Below are 21,094 nucleotides of genomic sequence, written 5' to 3'. Positions count from 1 at the left end.
CATCTCCCTATCTGGGGCCAGGAAGGCAGAAGTGGGGGTCTGGCCTTCCCCTGTAGCGGCGTGGGGCCTCTACCCTTGACCCTTGGAGGGCACTTGAACAGCCCTTGCAAGGCGGGGCCTCGTCGCCCTGCTGCAGCCTGGGGGCTCTTGGCGTCGCGGGGCACCGTGCCCAGCCTCACAGCGCTGCGTAGCCCCTGGGACCGCTCCCCCCCGACACCAGCCCGGGAGGCGGGGCCAGGCGCCAGAGCCTCCGCGGAGGCCCCGCCCCAGGCTCATGATGCAACACGCGAGCCCCGCCCCCGGACGCGGATTGGCTAGTCTCTGTGACGCGACAGGGCGGGCGGGGCAGAGCGGTGGGGCGCTGCTGGCGGCGGTCTGGCTGCGCGGTACCGTGGGCTATGCCGTTCCCGGGCGGGCTGTGGTGGCTGCTGTGCTGCCGCCAGGGCTTCACGCTGCTGCGCCGGGACTATGCGGAGGCAGACAAGGAGGCGGGCGGCGAGGCCGAGGACGAGGACGAGGAGGAGTCCTTCGAGCTGCGCAGCAAGGCGGACCAGGTACGCGGGCGCGGGCGGCACCGAGCGCGGCTCCCCCCGGGACCGGGACCGGGCAGCGCCCCGCAGGCGGCATGAGGGCGCTCGGGCCTCTCCGGGCTGCCCGGCCCCCGCCCGCCCGCCTGCGGCTGGACGCCTCGCTCCGCCGGGCCCTGCTGCTGGTGGCGGCGCCTTGCGCGCCCGGCCCGCCCCGGTCCGGGCGCAGCGCTTGCCCTGGGGCTGGACGTGCCCGAGCCGGCTGGCCGCGCTCCTTCCGCGTCCCCTGCGGCCGGGGCTGGACGCGCCTTGCCGGGCAAGTGGCTCCAGGCTCGCCCTGGCTCTGTCCGGCAGCCCCCTGAGCTGCGGGAGCGCCCGGGAGAGGGGCTGGGTCTGTTTAAAGTTCGGGGTTGGGGGCTCCTGGTGTGCCCCTTAGCAAGTTGCTTGGTTTGCCAGGTTTGCAAGGGCTGCCTCGGCACCTGTGCTGGGGCCAGGTTTGTGGCATGCCACACTCTCCCCCAAAATCTTTTGGCCCTAAGGTGGCTGGTCTTCTACCCCCATGTGCTTGGGGAGCGGTCAATCCTCAGTCACCTGCCCAGACTGGGAGCTCTTGAGGACAGGGCCTGTCTCCTCTGTCTCTTCAAAGCTAGGGTGCTTGGTCGGGCTGATAAGACCTGCCTCTGCTTGTTGGGGTCTGTGCAGGACCTGGCATCGTGTCCACCTCCACTGCAGTCTGGGTCTGTGCAGTGCCGGGCAGGACAGGGCCTCCAGGCATTGCTGCTGTTACTATTACGGAACTGCTCCATGGAGCTAAGCTTCCTGTGGGCACTTTCCCTTCCCAGAGGCTGCACGAGGGAGAGGCAAAGTCCCTGAGTCTCTTACTGGAGAGCTGGGTGAGTGGTGTTAGAGGAGTTTTGGATGCTCCTGCACCTGCCTCAGAGCCTGGCACCTGTCTTGGGGGGTTTAGGTCTATCTTGCTTTCTTGCTTTTGGTGCATGTGGTGCCATTCCCAATATCGCTGTGTGAGTGTTGAGCCTGTTGTAGGTTCTTCTGGGATGACAAGGTGAGGTGACCTGGGTGCAGTGCTCTGTGTGGTCCTGGCAATGTGGGAGGCCTGAACCATGCCCATTTCTCTCAAATGGGCCAGTGCTGGCTGATGAGTTTACAAACATTTCTTTCTGAGCTTCAAAGACAGTTCTGCTGTTGTGAAAGCATCCCCAAACCTCCACTTAGTCCCAATGCAAGTATGTTCAGCTGTGCCCAACCCCAGCCTGGTGGAAGGTGGGGAGCTCAGGCGAGGTCTGGAGCAGGATGCAGAGATTTTCAAACTGCATTGCAGCTTGCTGCTTTCTGTAGCTTTTGCTTTATTTTCCTGCCCCCAGCTGCTCACTGTCAAAAGAGCATAAAGGTCTCCAATAATCCCCAAAGCTTTGCTTAGAAAGAAATGCCATGGAGATGGGTGAGTCATCCCAAGTGGGGACACTCTTCCCATCTGGAAGGACCCCTTGCTGCCCCCTGGCTGTGGGTCCAGTGCCTAGGGCAACCTTCAGTGCTGAGAGTACAAGCTAGGACAGAGGCGGGCAATTATTTCAGGTGGAGGGCCGCTTACTGAGTTTCAGCAAGCCATCGAGGGCCGTGTGACAGGCAGCCAGGGGCAGATATATATCAATTTTCTAAATTTTTTAGGGGTCCCGGAGGCTGGATAGAATGGCCTGGCGGGCCGCATTTTGCCCACCCCATGCTGGGAGGTCATGCTGTGCATGGTAACTCTAGGGAGCAGGTGGTCTTGCATCACCCGAATTGATCGCTAGCCTGTGAATTGTGCTGGCTTGCACAGTGCCAAGCTGCTGTGCCCACCCTGGATTCTGAGACCCAGGGACCTTGGCACTATCATTGGAGGCGGGAAGAGAGTCCTGTCCATTCTGGGCTAACTGGGAGGGATTGCCAGGCTGAGCAGGCTTGGGGGGAAAGGGGACAACTTCTGGGTATAAGAACAGGCCTAGGGTAGGGTGGCTGTGGCTGGGCGGACCTGAACCTGGTCCAGGAAACAACTTGGGGAAGTAGCCATTGGCCATTGCTGTCTGGGCTTGGTGGTGAGGTATACGTGCTGGGTTCCCATGAGGCTGGGAAGGTGTGTGGGGTGGGAAGTTCTTTTCCTCTCTGAAGACCATCAGCTGTCTTCTGTGGTGATGCAGGGACTAGTCATTTGGTAGCACCTCAGGCACTTGGCAGCAGGGGAGGGGAGCCTTGGTATTGATCAGATGTTGGGCCCTAGAGCACATGAATCAAGGCCCTGAATGCCAGACAAGGGAGAGCCTGTTGGGAAGAGAAGAATTGCCTGGCAACTTGGAATATATGAATGCTCTGGGGCAGGGAGAGATGGGGAAACATGCAGGGCTTCTGCTGTGCTGGGTGTTGTGCAGGGAGCTGCAAGGGCCAGGGGTGCTGAATCCCATGGCACAGTGATGGTCTGAGTGAGCAAGTGGCCAGGCTTATGGTGCAAGGAGCAAACGGCCTCAGCAGGGCAGAGCTGAGGGTGCCCAGCCATTGCAACAGGCTGTTGTCCCCCTGTTCTGGCCTGGTGGCATGGTACTCTGCCGTTTCAGCTCTGAGCTGTCCCAAAGCCAGCAAGCTCATATTCAGGTGCTGTCATGGGCAGGGAGATGCCTGAGGCACCCTGCTGTTTTCCCTGGTCCCTTATCGGCGCTGGATGGAATGTGCCCGGGTTTTTGGGCTTTTGTTTCTCATTGCCATTGGGGTGATACAGTGGTGAAGACTGGTACAAGCGCACACATTTGCATGCATGCCTCATGTGGGGGTGAGAGTGGGAAGGTTAGCTCTTGATGGCAAGCAGGACAGCACCTATCAGAGCTCACAGGCCTTGGTTGCTGCTTCCTTTGGTGAGGGTTGATATGCCAAACCTGCAGTAGGCCGTGCTTCCCTTCTCTTCCCACCCCTACCACCAGGCTGTGTTGGGGAAGCTGATAAGGCTGGCAGTGAAAGAAGGGGGATTCCCTGCTTCCCAGGGGCTCCTTGCTAATGATAGGTGGTGCTTCCTGTTCCTCATGCCCTCTGCAGATATGAGCTCACAAGCCCCTGTAGTTCATTCACCCTCTTTTCTTGGCAAAAGGGGAAATCCCCATTTGTGTTTGGAGGGAACCCCCAGGGCTCTGATAATGCTCAACACTGTCCTTACCAGCTGTGTTGAGGCTGAATGCTCCATGGTGCCCTGCCCTAGGTATTGCACCTGCCAGACCCTCTGCCCTTGTGTGGTAAATGCATTATGGCAGCCTGACAGGACAGGCACTTCTCTGAGAGCAGTCTGTCTGCACTGTCATCCTGGGCCCCTGCCCCTGGCAGGGGGCAGGGCAGGGAGTGCTGTGCTTAGGGGACTCGTGCTGCGCAGCACAGCTGGAGAGGAGGCACATGCAGTCTGTGCCCCTGCTCCCATCACCATCATATGCTCCCTTTGCTAAGCTCCTGCCTTGGCTGTAGGCACCCTGTTCCAGCTCCCACTCTTTGGGGCTGCTCAATGCTTACCTTATGCTTGGCCCATGGATCCCTAGAGGCAGAGCTGTCACTAGACTGGAGCAGAGGTAGATGCAGTGCTTGGTGCTTGGGCCCTGAGATAAGCCTATGCTACCTGGTCAAGGCAGGGGAGGGCTAGGATGTTCTGGCCCTCTGTTGGGTTGCAGCCAAGGAGTTGCCTGTGCTGAGTCCAGATGGTGGCTTTAGGAATGTGCTCCTCAGGGGAGCCTGTGATATCTCTATTTAGGGGTGGAGTATGTCCTGGATTGTTGGCTAAGGAGAGCAGAGGCTCTGTGGCACCAAGGGCCCTTTGCTTGGTATAGCCTTGGTAGCAGGCTTCAGAGGTAGCTGCCCTGCTTGACCTGAGGGCTCTTGTGGAGCTGGGCTGGGGTACCCGTTCCCTGGAGAGCTCAGGTCAGGTCAGGGTAGCAGCCTTGCCAAGCATCTACAGCTCAGTGTGGTTCTTAGAAACCTGGGTGTGCTGGGCAGCCCCCCCTGTCCCCCCCCCCTTTGCTGGGAGCGTGGGAGCAGCTGCCCAGGCTCTGCACGCAAGCGCCTGCACTGCATTTTATTTATATCCCTGAGAACGAGCCCGCCACTCCCCCTGGCGCAGAGAGGTGTCTGTCCCGCCAAGGCCCCTCAGCTGGGCCAGGATCTGAGCAGAGGTTTCTACCAGGCAGCTGCACTTGAAGCTCTGAGTCTCCTCCCCCAGCTCCCTAGCTGGAAGCAGCGGGGGTAGACAGCCCTTGTCCTCCATGCTGCTGCAGCTGCTGTGGCTGGGATGGGGTGAGAGAAGGGAGTGGGCTGCCAGTGCCCAGGACTCCCCATCTATAGTGATAACAGGTGCTGTTAATGCCACAGGTCAACAGAGCTTTCCGCCCAGAGTTGCCTCCTGGTACCTGCTATGCCCTGTCCCCCCCATGCTATTTTTAGATGAGATCTCCTTTCCTCTGCTTTTGTGTGGGATGTTCTGGTCCCTTGTGCCTCTGTTCACCTTGTTGGGCTGCCAGTGGCATGCAGTGAGGGGCTGGCCAGCTGGAGAGCTTCTCCATCAGGGATGAGTCCAGGACCTGTTGCAGGGAGGGTGGGGGATGGGGAATTGTCTGCATTTGGGGGCCTCCATCAATCCTGAACTACAGCCCTAGCTACTTTGCCCTTTGGCCACCTCCCAGCTCTGGACCCAGAGACCTGAGTTGCTCCCTGGTTTCAACTCTGGTGTGCCCCACCTGAGTTGTGTTGAGGTCCTCCAGTGCTGACCTGCAGTATCTCCTTCCCAGTTCTTGCCAGTTCAGCAGAATCTGGGGTTTTACATTGCAAAGAGCAGGCAGGGAATGGGCAAAGCCCTGCAATGGGGGGAGGAGCCAGCGCCTGTCATGCTTCTGGGCTAGGGACTTCCCTGCACAGCATCCCACTGACACAGGCAGGAAGTCAGTGGCCCCAGTTACAATAGGACTTTGTGCCGTAAGAGTATTACTCAGCACTGATCTTGTGCAATTCTGCACGGTGTTCAACCCAGCTGGGTCAGCTGAGGCCATGCAGGCAGTTTGCTTTGTCCCTGCCCTGGCTCTGCAGGGTTGGGCTCAAAATCCTGCACTTGGGTCCTGTGTCTGTTGGGTTGGTGGGATTGTTGCATGCTGCTTTCCATGTTTCATGTAGAAGAGGCATTGTGGGGGTAGTATCTATGTGTGAAATTCATCCCCATGGCAGTGAGCACAAACCCTGAGTCTGCCAGAGTCTGGTCTGGGCCTGAGTTGTCCCCAAAGAGCCATTTATCCAGAGTCTGCTGCAGAGTGGTTGGGGACAGGGGCTTTGGTAGCCCCGCTGCCCCAGAAGAGACGTTGCATGCTGGGGATCATTTTTACTGTGGGGACTAGGATGCTAAGCGTGTCTCTGTCCTTCCTTCCTAGGGGTCCCTGGAGGTGAACCTGACTCAGCCTGTCCGCACAAGCACTGGCTCTGAACGGTGAGTGATCTGCCTGCTCATGCCTTGCCTTACTTTTTAATAGTTGGCAGCATATGCCCCTGCACAGGGATAGCCTGGGCTTAGTGTGGCTGGTGTTCCTCCTGGAAGAGCCATGAGAAGCAGTGTCACTTGAGTCCTGGGTTAGGTATGAGAGTGGGGAACCTGTTACAGCAGTGCAAGGCGGGGCGGGGGGAGGAGATGCTTTGGCTCCTTGGTTCATGTGCTGGGCCTGTGGCAGCGTGAAGCCCCTCTGATGCTCCTTGCCCCTTTCTCTGGGAGGAGGCCAATGCCCCCCAGTCTGTGGCCCCTGCCTCTGCCCCCCCTGGTTGTGTTCTGTGTGTTGGGCTCCAGCAGGTCTAGGTGGTAATTCTGGGAGGATGTGAGCCCTTGGACTGCACTAAGCATAATGCCTCTAGGTGCATCCCTTACTCTAGCTGTAGTGTATTCCAGACTGGATCAGAAACCACCCTCAGCCCCTGCACTAGAGGTAGGTGGGGCCTGGCCCCACCTAGCACCCCCAGCCCCCTATATGGGAGACCAGTCAGCAAACAGCGTGGTGCCCCACCCCTGCTGGCTCCCCCCACCTCCAGTGTTAAGAGTAGCTATACAGGCATGGCAGGATCTGGACCTGCAGGAGCCTGTGTAACTTGCTGTCCAAGGATTCAGCCTGAGCTCTTGGGGCTCCTTCTCCAGCTCCAGGCTCTGTTGGGTACTGGGGGATGGGGAGGAGAGAGACAGGGGGATTCCATTCCTGGGTGTGGTTTGGGGAAGTCCCTTCCCTGCTCTGGCTTGTGCATAGTACCCCTTGCCCCCACCCCCCTTGGTGAGTGCATCCCCATAAGCAAACAGGCAAGGCAATGGCTTCCCTAACTCTGAGAAGCATAAACTCCCAACCAGGCTGTTTTGCAGCCCAGGCAGTGAACAGTTGCTTGGGACAAGGACCCTGGTCTTGATTGCTTTGGAGCTGCCCTTACCCCTGTCTTCCAGCCCCAGTGGTAGGGACATGAGGGGTCTCCGTTCTGCCACAGCCCACCACTAGCCCTAGGTGGGAATAGATCCCCCCTCCCCCACCAGATGTGGTGCTCTCGCATTTCCAGCCTAGAGCCCCCAAACTCCCTGCTGTGTCCCTAGCCCATCCTGCCCCTGGCCATTTCCCTCTGGGCTGGTTTCCTGCCCTTGGTGTTGGAGGCTCCCTGCCGGAAGAATCTATTCCTTGTTTGCTGTTCCCTCCCAAGTCCCTGCACTAGTTGAAATTAGTGCTGGCTTTGGGGGTGATGGGCTGGCAGTAGCCTGTCTGCCAGGCCCTGCAGCAAGGAGGTGCCCTGGGTAGTGCCAGATTTGCTGGAGTTTGGCTGTCTGCTGTTTGCCTTCAGAGTGACCCAGGAAGTCCTTTCCCTCAGCCCTGCCAGAAATGATTCCTGACTCTGCCTTTGCTCAAGGGCACTGGCCTAAGGGAAGGGCAGGGAGTGTCTGCCGCCTGCTCTTGGAGGTAGAGAGGAGTGAGCTGGAAGGCTGCCAGTCAGACTCTGCCTAGGTCCCTGGCCTGGATCACCAACCCCAGTCTGTTTGGTATCTGGCCCTTGCTTGACCAAGGATCATATCTGAGCCCAGAGGGAGTGGGATTCCTGTGCTCCTGCCCTTGTAGATGGGCAGAGGCAGTATTGTCCGGTGATTGGAGCAGGAGCTGGGATTTGAGCCTAGAAGTCCTGGCTCCCACCCCTGCTCTAAGGATTAGAAACCCCTTCCCCACCCTTCTCTAGGAGAGAGTTCTCCTTACTGGTTGGAGTGGAGGGGTGTGATCCAGGACTCACAGGTCTTAGTCCTAACTCAGACACTGCTTCATTTGAAGAAGCTGGTGGGGTGGGTAGGGTAGGATTCTCCCTATCAGGTACAGGTGAACTGCAATGGGTAAGAGTGGAGGTGGTGGCTTGGATGGATGGAGCTGGGAGGGAGGCTGGGAGCACAGGCCTCTGTGGAGCTGTCTGGGGGGGTCATGGCCCCAGGGAGTCATGACGCTGCTCCCTGTCCTCCCCCGGCTTGGCCACTGCCGCCAGCATTTTTTCCTGGTTGTTCATTTTCCGAATTCCTTGGCAGGGCCGCAAGTGCAAACAGCTTATTTTTAGCTGGGGTCATCTGCATACGATGGCTTAGCTGTTTTCCCACCGCCTGGGGGGCAGGGGTGCTGGGCCCTAAGCTCTTCTCCCCACACACTCTCTCTCTTCCACATTGTGGCTAGTCTTCACAGGATCCTTTTGGTCCTGCAGGTTCACAGCCCCAAATGGGAGCATCCAGGAGTTGTGGGGAGGGCAAGAGCAGCTGGTGTGCCCTATAGTTCTCTGGCTGGGCACTTGCGATGGGGATGCCGTTGAAGCCCCTCCTAACCTGGGCACTAGATTGGCATGACCTGTCCTCAACAACTGCTCTGTGGGGCAAAGCCAATATCAGTGTTCCTTGTCTGGGGGTAGGGATGGTGTGACCTTTGGGGAATGCTGTCAGGGTCTCCCTTTATTGCTTCTTAATGGGATCTGCCAAACATTAGTCTGGGCTGTGTCTTTGGCTGGTGCTGGGGGTCCTTTTGTGATCTGCCAGTCTCTGCTTCAGGACTAGCACTGCCCCCGTGGCATTATGTGAGATGTTTCCTCTGTGTCTTTCTGGCTGAGAACTACAGAGTTCAGGGCTGGGCTGCTCTACTGCCCCCTCCTTCTCCTACCCTGCTAGTGGGTGGTGCTGAAAGGACCTATCTGCCTATTCCTGTGCAAAGCGGGGTGGGGAGAGGCATGTCTGCCTCTTGGGGTCCTTGCTTACTTCTCTGTGTTGGTGCAGGTCCCTTTTGGCCTCAGATGAAATGTGCAGCCTCATCGTTGAAAAGGGGCAGGGGCAGGGGCAAGTAGAAGAGGATCCTGATGCCATTGTGAAAGGTGAGTGCTGCCTGTGGCAGGGAGCTGTTTTGCAGGGGCTCTGCTGGGTGAGGGTACTACCTTTCCTGTTCAAGATCATCTGGGTGCCCTGTTACCGAGAGCCTGGCTGAAACGCATTTAGATTTGGGGGCTTATAGTGTGCTGGAGAAGGGCAAAATGAAGGGTGGGCAAGTGTCTGGGCAGGTCTCTGCTTCTCATGTCAGGTCCCTGTGGAGCAGGTGAAGCCTCAGCGGGTTCAGATCCTGGGTACTGTGAAGGCCTGCACCATCCCTTCTACATCTTGGGCCTGGGGCTCTTGCAGGGGCTGAGGCCTGTGGCTTTGAGCCCTGTTTGTCTTTTGGCTGGCTCCCAGCTTTCCTGGGATCAGGCTGCAGCATCCTGGTGATGTGAGAGTCCTGAAAGTCCCTGTATAGCTGTGCTTACATCTAGGCTCTGCTTGCGTCTGGGGCCAGGCAGCTTACTGGAGTTGTGCAAGAGGCAGGACAGACTAAAGCCTGGTGTGGAGTACATCCTGGAGCTCTAATTTGGCAGTAGTGGCCACAGGAGTAGGCAAAATGCGGCTTGTGGGCCGGATGTGGCCTGCCAGGCCATTCTATCCGGCCCCCAGGGCCCTTAAAAAATTTAGGAAATTAATATTTATCTTCCCCTGACTGCCTGTCATGTAGCCCTCAATGGCTTGCCAAAACTCAGTAAGCGGCCCTCAGCCCAAAATAATTGCCCGTCCCTGAGTGGCCAGAACAAAGCTTAGCTTAGGCTTGTTGCCTGGAGCCCATAGCCTGTCCTACCTTATGGAGCCAGAGTCAGACTGCCCCAAAAGCCCTTTCCCCCCTGCCCCGGAAGTCCTCTCTCTGGGTTGGGGGCCGGCTGGAAAGGGTGCCTCAGCCCAAGCAGCCTAATCAAGGCTGAGCGGGGGGTGTGTGTAGTGGGGTATAGGCTGCCCCTGGCTCAGGTGCAACTCTCTGCCCCTCAGGGAGAGCTGAACTTTGAGCAGGGAGAGCAGAAGGGGAAATGGAGGGCTTTTCCTTCATTTTTTGGGGAACTCCTCCCTGGAGATGGGGAGAAAAGGGACTTGCAACTCTCTTGTGAATGAGGGACATGTAGAGTTGGGGCTGGGGCATGGTGGGAACTCACTCTCTGTCCTGTCATCCCCCCACCCCCTTCCCCACAGGCTGGCTGCAAAGGGAAGTGCGAGGGAGTGTGAAGCCCTCCTGGATCAGGCCCCGGAAGTACTGGTTTGTGCTGACCCAGGACTCCCTCGACTACTACAGCAGCAATGAGAAGGGGGCCAGGCGCCTGGGCATGCTGGTGCTCACCAGCCTCTGCTCCGTGCTGTGGCCTGACAAGCAGACCTACAAGGAGACTGGTACTTGCCCCCTCTGACCATGCACTGCCCCCGTGTTGCCAGTGCCAAGGGGGTGGGGCCAGGAGGGGAGTCCAGCCTGTGACACAGTGCACAGTGCAGGGGATGGTGTTCCCTCTTGGCTTGCACTGCCTATGGTGGCCATGACTGTATGCAGCTCCCTGGCTGACTCGTCTGCCTTCCAGCCACCCCCACCCTCTTGATGGGGTCCCTGTCTGTGTACCCCAAGGCTTAGGCACTGTAAAGATCTTAAGTGTCCTGTGGCCTTGCCCTGCTGCCTGGAGCACAAGGCTGAGGTAGGAAAGCCTTGATCATATTGGCTTCTGGAAACCAGTGGCAGGGAGGGACCCCTGGCTAGGGTGGGATGAGCACATTATAGGGAGAAATCTACAACTGTTGCAAGAGTGGGGGTGCTGTCAGGCAAGGGCCATGGAGGTAGAGCAGGGCAGCATCAAGCGCTCGGTCTGTCTGGTTCTTCACAGGCTACTGGTCTGTGGTGGTGTTTGGTAGGAAGCACTGCTACCGCCTGTACACGGAGCACCTGAATGAGGCAGTCCACTGGGTGTGTGCTGTGCAGAAGGTCATTGACAGCAAAGCCCCTGTGCAGACACCAACGCAGCTGCTCATGCGTGACATTGAGGTGAGACTGGGGTCAGGGGATCACTTGTAAGAGAGGGGGCCATGGCCAGACTTGGCAGGGTCCTGAGGTTCCCATCTCCACCACTCCCTTTCCTCTTCCTCCTTCTACTCCCTGCCCCCAGATCCTCCTCTCCCCTTGGGCTGTACTGGGGAGGTCAGAGTTGGGCGGGAGGCAGCAGGTTCCTGTGGTTTGCAGCACCCCCAAGGCTGGCTTTTCAGAGTGGGGATGCTGATGGACGATCCAGTCGCCTCCGATCTGTGCTCCCAGGGGCCTGCCAATGTTGTAGGCTCTCGGCCTGACCTGGGCAGAGGGGTACCTCATGCTGAGTAGCACCATGCTTGCCTGTCTGGGCCTCATGGTGCACTGTGCAACAGCTGCTATTGCTTCTTTCCGCAGGAGAACTATGAGAGCCCAGAGATCCTGGAGCAGATCTACCGCTGCAACCCAATTCTTCGCTACACCAGCAGCCCACTCTATGCCCCCCTGCTCCCCTTCCCCTATGGCAGCGTGGACCAAAGTGGTGAGCAGCTGGCATGAGCCCAGTTCTGGGAACTGACCTGCGGTGCCAAGGCAGGGTTTGCCCATGTGTGTGAGACTGTGGGGTGGTGGGGGAGGAGCAGGCCTCACTGTGAACACAGCATATGTGACTGGTGTGTGTTGTGGCACAGGCTCAGCGCCACACTGGAATGCCTGACCTGTGGCCTGGACCTTTTTACAACCCCCTGCATACTTTGCCAGAGGGAACAGTAGGGGTAGAGATAGCAGGAGGTGGAGAAGGCTCTTGAGGACCAGGCTCAACCAAACTCTTATTGAATAACACCATAGTCATCCCATTACTGGTAAACTACTGGAATGCTGCTGAGAGCAGGTTAAGCAAGGGGGCCTGGCCTTCCATTGGGAGGCCCAGTGAGAGTGTACAGTCTGACACTCCTTTTCTTTCAGTACCAGCTCCTACTTGAACTTCTGCCCTTGGTAGTCTGTGCCCAGTGCTTAACATTGGTTACCACATGCAACAAACACGGGGGCCCAATAGATGCCCAACAAAATGAAACACAATATAATCGGAGTTGAAATCAGTCTGCTGTGCCCAGACTCTGGCCTTCCCCTTGGGGTGAAAAGGACACCTGGGGCAGCCTGCATAACCTGGCCTGTTCTACAGGCCCTTTAGCTAACACCCACGATGCAGCTTAAAGCAAACTAATAACTGATGCAGAGTTAGAGGCCTATGTCCATGTAGGAGATGCCTTGCCCTGGGCCTCTGGACCCCTTGCAGCCTACCTAGATATCTCTTTCGTTATTACTCCCCTGCTGCCAGATTTCTGCAGCTATTTATAGGTGGGAGATGGAAGGTGATGCCTTGGGCCCTGCTGGGACTCTGCTCCCTCTGTTCCCTGGGGTTAGACAGGGATAGGAGGGGTCCTTGCTGAGTGGGACTTTGACCCATGGATATCCTGCCCTGACAGGATGTGGGAAAGGAGATTGGTTCTCTTTGAGTGATCCAGGAGTGGGCATGGGTGCTTGTCCATGTGCCAGTGGTATGGGTTGGGGTTCTCTGGTTGCTGTCTGGGTGAATGCCTTGGAAAATCCAATTGTGCTTGTGGGGTGGAGGTCCTCATTGGTCTGAGTGCTGTCCTGACTAGAGCAGGGGTTTGGGCACATGCTACTTGTGATGGGAGGCATGCACTTTGCCAGGGTGCTTGGTTTTGCTGGGGCAGGAGGAGGGGCTGTGTGCTGGCTCTGAGGGATGGGGCTCCACAGAGTCTTTCCTGCCTGTGCTGGGCTTGGAGAAGAGGGGGAGAACCATTGTTTCCCCAAGGTCCTGCAGGCAGTGCGTGACAGCTGGTTGATGCAGGGGCCTGGGCTCTAAAGTCCAGGCCCCTGCTAATCAGAGATGCCTGCTTGCTTCTAGCCCCCAGTGCCCATGGCTACACAACACTGCGTGATGAGGCTGTGAAGCTCTTCAATTCTCTGCAGCAGTTGGAGGCAGAGCGGGACCCAGGGCCCCTGATCCAGGGCATCCTGCAGACCTGCTGGGACCTGCGGCCCCTTGTTGATGAGATCTACTGCCAGTTGGTGAAGCAGACCACAGAGCCACCAGCACCTGGGGAGCAGGGTGACCTGCGCTACTGGCAGCTGCTCACCTGCATGAGCTGCACCTTCCTGTCCTCCCTTCCTGTCCTGCGCTTCCTTCACTTCCACTTGGACAGGTGAGTTTCAGGACAGCCAGCTCAGTTTCTGGGGGTGGGTACGTTGCCTGGGGCACTGGGTCCTGGTGAGAAGGGCTGGGTCCTGAGGAGTGTCTTGCACAGGACTCCCTTTCCCCTACTGGGCTCAGGGTAGGGCCTTTGGGGGTAGGACTAAGGGCTTCTGTGCCAAGCTGGCTGAAGCTTCTATGGCCCCGCTTTCATTATAGGGATTTAGTGTGTTGGACCCCCTCTCCTCCCATCTGCAGAGAAAAAAACACCAGCTCCAGAATGTTCTGGGTGAGCTGCAGCTGCCAGGTGGTGTGGTGGGGAATTCCCTGGGAAGACCTGGATCAGGGTACCCCAGCCCTGCTGTTGCCAGGGGAGCTGCTGACTTGCCCTGTGCTGGAATGGCCTGGCTGAAGGCTGTAGAGACTGAATGGCAAGAAGGGCTCAAGGCCAGAGAACAGCTGGGGCTGTGACATGGCATGGCTCAGGGGCTGAGTGAGAGTCCAGATCCAGCACCTGCAGCCCTAGGGCCAAGCCCCTTGTCATGGAGCTCAGGCTAGTGTAGTACTTGGCACTCTGGGCAGTGCAGCTCATTCTAATGCTCATGCTGCATTTGCCCTGCAGGACAGAGAGCAGGTTCCCTGACTCAGAAATGGCCAAGTATGGGAGCTTCATCAGGGAGGCCCTGGGCAAGACGCAGGGGCGGGAGTGTGTGCCCTCATTGAATGAGATTGCAGCGCTTATCCAGCGACAGGAGATGGTCTGCACTGTGCACTGCCCTGGTGCGGCCTCCTACAGCGTGGCCATCAGCTCGCACACAACAGCTGAGGAGGTGAGCTGGGCCCCTGGTTGGGGAGGAAGTGGCATTGATCCTGTGCCTATGCTGGGAGATGCTTTGTTGTGGGCAGGTTCCTAGGGCTGACTGTAGGGCAGTGGGTGCTAAGCCTGTGGCAGGTTGTACCTGGCATCTTGAGGGAGGGGGAAGGTAGAAGCCGGGGATGATCCTTGGTGCCAAAGCACAGTGGAGGGAGGCTCCTTCTGTCTGAAACCCCAATGCCCTGCCTGGCTTGAGTGGGATCCCTGGCATTGACCTGGGCAGTTGCTGCCCTGTGTCCTGCATCCCTTACTGGGTGAAGCAGTGGAGGTGGGGCCAGTCTTTGGGGCCAGAGCCCCCTGGAGCATATGATTGCTAACTCATGCTGCTGTCTTGCCTGTATGCTAGGCATGGGGCCAGGACCCCTTCCTGCAACCAAGGGGCAGCACCGTGACCGGAGGGGGTAGGAGGGGGGGCAGGGGCACTGTGGGAATGCCTGCATTTGCTTGTTGTGACATGTCTGTGTCCCTTTGCAGCCCTGAGAGCCATGGCAGGGGCACGTAGTCACCCGTTGGTTGCCTTTGTCTCGTCTCAGGTGGCCCAGGAGCTGGTGTCTCGGCTGGACCTGTCCCAGAGCCCCAACATCTTTGCACTCTATGAGCAGAGCCGGCACTATGAGCAGCCTGTGGGGAGGGCCATGCTGGTGGCTGACGTCCTCACCAGGTTTGAAAAGTAAATGCCTCTTGCTGCCACCCTTGCACCAGTGAGAGTTGGGGGGTGGGGGGAAGTTGGGGAGGGGAGCTACGGGGTGGGGAGGGAGGAAAACCTGAGAAGATTGTTGGTTACTAGTCCCTGTGACAGTAATGCAGTCCCAGATGGGCCTCCCACAGCTTGCTCATTTTCCCTTCCTAGAGAGAGGCTGGCAGAGGGAAGGGGGCTATGTGCATGTCCATGTGTCTTGGCATTGATGGGAACTGTCTGTCCTTTTGCCTTGCCCAGCCTGGCAGTGGAGGAGACAATGCGGGACTCATCTTGGAGGCTGTGCTTCAAACACTATGGCTTTTTGGACACGGAGAATGTGCCACGTGACAGTGTGGAGTTCACCCTCCTCTTTGAGCAGGTGAGAGCCTGGATCTGGGCTATGTGGCCTGGGTCCTTGCGACAGAGGGCCCCCCCCCATCCAACCCTTACAAGGCAGGGCTGCATCTCTAAGTGCCCCTCTCAGTGGGGCCCTAGCCCTGTGTCCAGCCTGAGAGTCCTCTGCGGGGCCTGCAGCCAGAAAGCATTTTTTTTTTTTTTTTTTGCTTGCCCCTGTTCTTGTGGCAACTGGTCTGGGAGAGGGTGAGATGCACCTGAGGTGGGAGGCTGAAGTATTGTGCATGGGTATCAAGCATTGGGTGGTCAGCCATGCCTATTTCCTGCACCTGATGCTGCCATGCTCAGCCCTTACCCTCTTTTGCAGGCCCATGAGATGGTGATCCGAGGCTACGTGCCCACATCAGAGGAGATGCTGCAGACCCTGGCTGCCCTGCGCCTGCAGAGCCTCAACAGTGACTTCTCCACGCACGCTCCCTTCCCACGCCTGGAGGAGCTCTTCCCAACCAGTGTGCTACACGCCCGCCTCCAGGCCCCCCAGCAGGCCCCTGCCTCAACCAAGTGCCCTGGCCCCCGCTTCCGTGCGGGGCTGCTGGCTGGCGCCCTGCCTGGTGGCCTGTGGGGTCACTCGCTGGCCAAGCAGCAGGCTGAGCAGGACCAGAAACTGCGCGGGCGCCTGCGGGAGGAGGGGGCCAGCATGATGGCTGCCATTGTGGAGAAGTGGAAATTGCTGCAGGGCATGGGCCGGCCTGAGGCCATGGCAGCCTACATGGCGCTGGTCCGGGAGTGGCCAGCCTTTGGCTCCACCCTCTTTGATGTGGCTTTCCACGCGGTGAGACCCTCTTCCTTTGCCTGCCCTGGTTGGGCTCACTCAGTGCAGCAGCTCCCTCCCCCCTGTGCTACATGGAGGGGCTGGAGTTTTTTCATTCTGCGTGGGTGGCTGGGAGCTGTGGGGGCTGCCTGAGCTGGAGTTGTCCTGCTTGCGCTTAGGAATCTGCAGGGCTGGAAAGGAGACTTCTGACCACTGACTGCAATCTCCAGCCTGTGCCCCAGTTTGTCCTGGGACAAGGCATGTCTTGGCAACCAGGATAACCTCCAGGATAACCTCCTGGAGCCTAAGCTTGCTGAGGACAGGTGTCATGTGGTTCCCACCCAGCCTGGGGCAGAAGCATAGTCCCCTGCTGCCACTATCTCCCTGAGCTTGTTGGGCTGCTTAGCATCCTGCTTGAACCCCCAGGGCTAGGCTGAGTGAGTCCTGGGTATAATGTGGGGCTGAGGAGATTGGTGTTGCAGGATGAATGGGGCAGGCCTTGATGCTGATGTCCATCTGTCTGCAGAGCTTGGTGGGCACTGGGCCCCAGCGGCTGTGGCTGGGCATCGGGGCCAAGGCTGTGTCACTGTACAAGCCTGGGGAGGCTGAGCCCATGGACAGCTTCTGTTATGGCCATATCTCCTCCTTTGGTGTGCCTGACAGCAGCACTTTCCGCCTCTCCATAGGAGACAGGGATCTGCTCTTTGAGACCTCCCAGGTAAGGCCTTTGCTGAGCAGAGTTCTGATTGCTCTCCACCTCCACTCTCTGCCCTGGCTGTTTTTTTCCTCCTGGCTCAGGTGTGAGGTAGCTTATTGCCCAGCAGCCTCGCCCCACCCTATGGAACCAGCTCCTCTTGACCCTCATCTGCTCCTGGCCCTTATCCTTGTGAGAATGCAGCCCAACTCCAAGACCTGGCACTTCACCTGGGTGTGGCTAGGGGCAGGGTCTGCAGCAACCCTCACAAGAAGCTGACTGGGATCTGTCTGGGACTTCCACTTGGCCAGGGAGCAAGGCCTTGTCCTGTGGAGGAGGGGGATAAAGTACTAGTTTGGAAGGCAGAGTGGGAAGGGAAGGAGAAATCTAGCCCTGGGCTTCATCCCACTGATTGCTGTCTGTTACTGCCTTGCAGGTGGATGAGATTGCCCAGCTCCTGAACATGTACCTCACCAGCTTGGGCACCAGGCAGACGCCCCGGTTGGAAGAGCCAGCTGGTCACTGCAGCCCAGTGGACGTGCCTGACTCGGGCCTCCCTCTCCCACAGGGACTCTGCTTTGCCCCTGATCTCTGGAGTCATCAGCCTGATGCCAGCTCCTTCCCCAGTTAGCTCTCTGGGGCCAGCATTCTAGTCCATGTGGCATGAGCTGCAGAGCAGGCTAATGTACCAGGATCTGTGAGGTGCTGGGGCTGCCCTGGTTACTTGTGCCCTGCTGATGGTATAGGAGTGCCAGTCTGCCCCTGTGGCTGCTGTGCTAGGGAGCTCAGAGCTTGAGACACCGCTGGAGGAGCGAAGCGGACAGGCAGGAATGTTGGGTTGGAGACCTTGGCTCTACATGCTCCTGAGGAAAAGACACTGTTCCTGGGGGGCCCTCACTGCCCCCAGCTTTGAGTAGGGGTGTGGGGCATCTGTCCTGGGCACCCACTTCCCTGGGCAGTAGTTGGTTTCCCTTCCTGGTTTATCTCCTTAATTTATTTATAAAAAACCCTCTCCCCCGACGCGCGAGCACCTTTGGCTGTTACAGTGCATCTGCAGGATGCCCAATGCAGGGTGCTTGCTTCTGTTCCTGGTAGTTCATAGCAGTCCAACAGGTGTAGTTTTCCCTTGGCCACTCCTGCCCATCCCACAGGAAGGCACTAAAGAGGAAGCTGGGCAGGTTGTGCCTTGCAGGGCTCCAGGGCTCTGGGGAAGAAGTGGGAGAGCTCCTGTGGGCAGGTGCCTGCTGCCTGGATACTGCTGCATCCTGGCACCTGGGGTGACTGGAACTGGTGGTGGGATTGTTCTCCCAGCACTTGCAGTGTGAAGGAGGCAGCTTATTAATGCGGGCTGGGCTCTTCCTTGTGGCTCTACCCATGGAGAGCTGGTGCTGGGACCTGCTTGGCTCTTGTTTCTTGCCTGGTCTTCAGGACTAGTGTTTCTAACTCCCACTCCAGAGGGCTCCAGCTAGCACTGTTCCCAGGTGTAGAGTGTTTCCTGCAGTGGCCTGTGCCCTTTCCTGGCTGTGGGGCCTGTGGTTGCCCAGTCTGCGTGAGGCTGTTTGTTGGCCTCCTGCTGGCTGAGCAGGCTGGGCTGGACCTGTTCCACTGGGGGTTGCCCACCAGCCTGGTGCCTTTGCAAGCTTGTTCCCAGTGAAAGGGGGCTGTCTGGAATGCTGTGCTTCCTTTGCAGGGATTCTTCCTTTGGGTGCCAGGCTGTGTGGTACCTCCCAGACCCCTTAGTAAGTTGCAGTGATCTTCCCCCAGGGTAGGAGAGGGCTTTTGATGTTACCAGAATGCCATCTGCCACCAGTTTATCTGTCCACTGTATGCTAAGCACCTTTCTTTGCCCCACCCCTGGAAAGCTGCAGGCAGCTTTTAGGCTTGCCCCTTGGTGAGTGGAGGTCACTATGTTGTCCTGCGTCCTCTCTGCTGACCAGGCTGCTGTCATATGTAGACACCTAGCAGCAGGGGCTCATGGGGGTGGGGTGGGGGGTTAGGTTGGTGGGGTGAGGCTTGGGTCTCTCAGTGGTGCCTCTGTCAAGTTCTGTTTATTTTTTTTTTAATAAATGCACAAAGGAAATGCTGGGTTCATATTGTTCTGTAGGGACCAGGGCCTGCACGAGGCATGACTGGAACTGCTACCTCCATGCATTGTGAGGGCAGCAGGGTGCTGCTGCTGAGCCCCCATCTGCTCAAGGACCTCAGCTGGCTCTGGTGGCTGCACAGAATGTGTGCTGAGTCTGGACAGGTGCTCTTTGCTGCCTACCCAAGGCCGCAGCACACCTGAGCCAGCTCCTGAGCCACTGGAAGCAACTGAGGCACATCTGCCACAACAATGATGCCTAAAACTGCCATAGGCCTGACCCATTGCTCCGTGGGGAACTGCCCTGTGGTTTCCAGAGGGGCATTTATGTGTGAGAGTCCAAGGATGAAGGCTTGAATTGTCTCCATTGTAAATGTGTGTGTGTGTGTGTGTGGATGCTCCCAGGCAGGAGCAGTAAGTAACTGGTAGGATTCACAGAGATTTCTATTTGATTTCTCTTCCCTTTTTTCCTCCCCTCCACGCATCTCCATTCAAGGAGTTTCAGTCTGGCAAAGAGCTGCACCTGGCAAGGGGCAACCTAAGCCTGCCTCTTCAACACCTGCCTAAGTAGTGGTAATTCAGGGCTTCCTGGAAATCCCACCCCACCCTTAGCCCTTGGTTTAGGACCAGTCCCCTTGTCCCTCAAATGCAATGCCTGCCCTTCCGGTCCAGGGTGTGTGGGGACTGAGAAAAGCAGGAACAGAACAAATCCTCCAAAGTCAGTGCATGTATGGGATCAGCCCTAGCAGGCACAGAACAGGAGCCCACTGGATAGGGGCTGGAGCCTGTTGTGGGCAATGTGCAAGACTTGTGCTGCTCTTGTGTTGGTACTCCAGGACTCCGTAGTGCATGCAGGCTGAGCTTTGGCCTGTGCTATATTCCAATCATGTGATTTCCGCCCCCCACCCCCCCCAAGTTTGCAGGAGCTGTGGTCTTCTCTACCCTTTTGCCCTCCCTTCCTTCTCTCCCCCCCCCCCCCACACACACACACACAGAGTCTGGCAGTTAGCAGGAGGAGGACAGCAAGCACTTTGGGTGGGTCATAAGGTTGGAGGAGTCCTGACTGAGCAGGGGCAGGGCTTTGGGCTGAGTTCACTTCAAAGAGCCAGAGCTGCTGTGGAGTTGGCTCCTGCCCTTGTCTTGCTCTGCCCTTTGGCATTTAATCAATACTGCAACCATCTCTCCCTGCTCTGCTTCCAACTTCACCTGGCATCTACCAGCAGTGGCTGCACCCACTCATGGAGAAAGAGGGAGCCTGCCAAGCTAACCCCAGCAATGGGTACTTCTGTCTGGAGCTTGTGCCAGTGTGGGTGGAAGAGCCCAGCAAGGCAGAGAGCAGAGTATTTTTAACTTGCTGTTCCATGCTGCAGGGTCAGAGGAAAAGGCTAATTCTCACCTTGGGCTGCCTGGTCTGGGGCCAACACCCCCTTCCGCTGCTGCCTGACTCACTGCTGGCTCATACAACACAGGCCCAGGTGCAGGATGGGTCTGGCCCTCCCTCCCACGGTCTGCTGCTAAATCTAGCCCTGGTGGTGCATTTGGTCCCAGGCATACACAGGACTTGCAATGCTGGCAGATCTCTGACAGCAGGATGAAAATGGCCAGTAAGCCCCAGGGGCTTGAGGAAATCCTTTAATACAGGCACATCAAGGGCAGGGAAAATTGGCTTTCCAACCACTGTGGGGCCCTGAGGATACAGTGGTGGTAGTATCAGCTCTTCAGGTGGGGGTGTTCAGCTCCACCCCTCCCCCAAACCTCCCTTATTAATGTAACAAGGTTATGGCAGCCTCTGCCACTTGCCCTGTAATAGTCTTTGCAAGATCTAACTCTGTTCAGTTTGTGGGAGGGGGAGGTGTTTTGTTTGGGGGGGGGGGGGGGTTGTAAGCTAGTTTCACTTTATTTCTGCATTCTTGGAACACTGGAAGATGTTCCTTACTGATCAATACCATCTTCCAGTGTTGATAGATCTGCTTATCCTTAGTGGCCTGTATGAAGTGCTTGTTCCTTGGAGCAGGGCTGTAGGTTCTACTGCTCCCTCCCCACCCCCTTCCTTGGGATGCAGTTGTCTGATGAATTTATACTTTTGCCTTAAAATCATTCGATAGTGCTTGCACATCCAAGTTTTGGCCATCAAATCCAGTCACCCCCTTATTGCACTGTCTTAGTTTCTCAGCCAGTCCTTCTGAAATCAAAACCTTGTTTCAGACCTATTCTTGTCCTTCCTGCAACCTAAACAGAATCAATCCATGATTGCTTGAAACTACAACTTATTCTTCTATAAAGTCCATGCTACTTGCAAGAATTAAGCTGCTTGGATGGAACCCAGTAGCCTGCCAAGGGTAAGAGCATTGGCTTGAGATCTAGCTGTACCTTCCTGGGATCCCTGGGGCTGTTCCCCATGGCTTCCAGATGGGGTTAGACTGAGCTCTGGAGCCTAGTCACTGTACGCTGAGTGAGGGACAAGACTGC

At 57.5% G+C, this 21,094-nt stretch overlaps 1 protein-coding gene across 2 annotated transcripts; it reads left to right on the top strand.

Moving 5' to 3' along the window:
• The first annotated feature begins 326 nt into the window (after positions 1 to 326).
• Positions 327 to 18,622, top strand: PLEKHH3 (pleckstrin homology, MyTH4 and FERM domain containing H3). 2 transcript variants are annotated; one of them, XM_014609199.3, is made up of 13 exons: positions 327 to 554; positions 5,963 to 6,018; positions 8,842 to 8,936; positions 10,105 to 10,299; positions 10,779 to 10,936; positions 11,333 to 11,456; positions 12,846 to 13,143; positions 13,753 to 13,960; positions 14,538 to 14,665; positions 14,942 to 15,062; positions 15,405 to 15,869; positions 16,375 to 16,566; positions 16,979 to 18,622. In XM_014609199.3, the coding sequence occupies exons 1-13, from the start codon at positions 399 to 401 to the stop codon at positions 17,171 to 17,173; spliced, it is 2,391 nt and encodes a 796-aa protein (XP_014464685.2). In that variant the 5' UTR covers positions 327 to 398; the 3' UTR covers positions 17,174 to 18,622. The 2 variants fall into 2 exon arrangements, with proteins under 2 accessions (XP_014464685.2, XP_006273534.2); XM_006273472.4 differs by having other exon boundaries at positions 14,538 to 14,674.
• Positions 18,623 to 21,094: the final 2,472 nt, after the last annotated feature.

This window comes from Alligator mississippiensis, chromosome 4, assembly GCF_030867095.1.
Source record: "Alligator mississippiensis isolate rAllMis1 chromosome 4, rAllMis1, whole genome shotgun sequence".
NCBI lineage: Eukaryota > Metazoa > Chordata > Crocodylia > Alligatoridae > Alligator > Alligator mississippiensis.
This window is presented reverse-complemented; position numbering and strand designations above follow the sequence as displayed.

Bases quoted from the DNA above. Each gene is read 5' to 3' on its own strand.
- PLEKHH3 (XM_006273472.4), top strand. From the start codon at position 399: ATGCCGTTCCCGGGCGGGCTGTGGTGGCTGCTGTGCTGCCGCCAGGGC. The intron at 6,019-8,841 runs GTGAGTGATCTG...GTGTTGGTGCAG, and splicing joins ACAAGCACTGGCTCTGAACG to GTCCCTTTTGGCCTCAGATG. The intron at 11,457-12,845 runs GTGAGCAGCTGG...GCTTGCTTCTAG, and splicing joins TGGCAGCGTGGACCAAAGTG to CCCCCAGTGCCCATGGCTAC.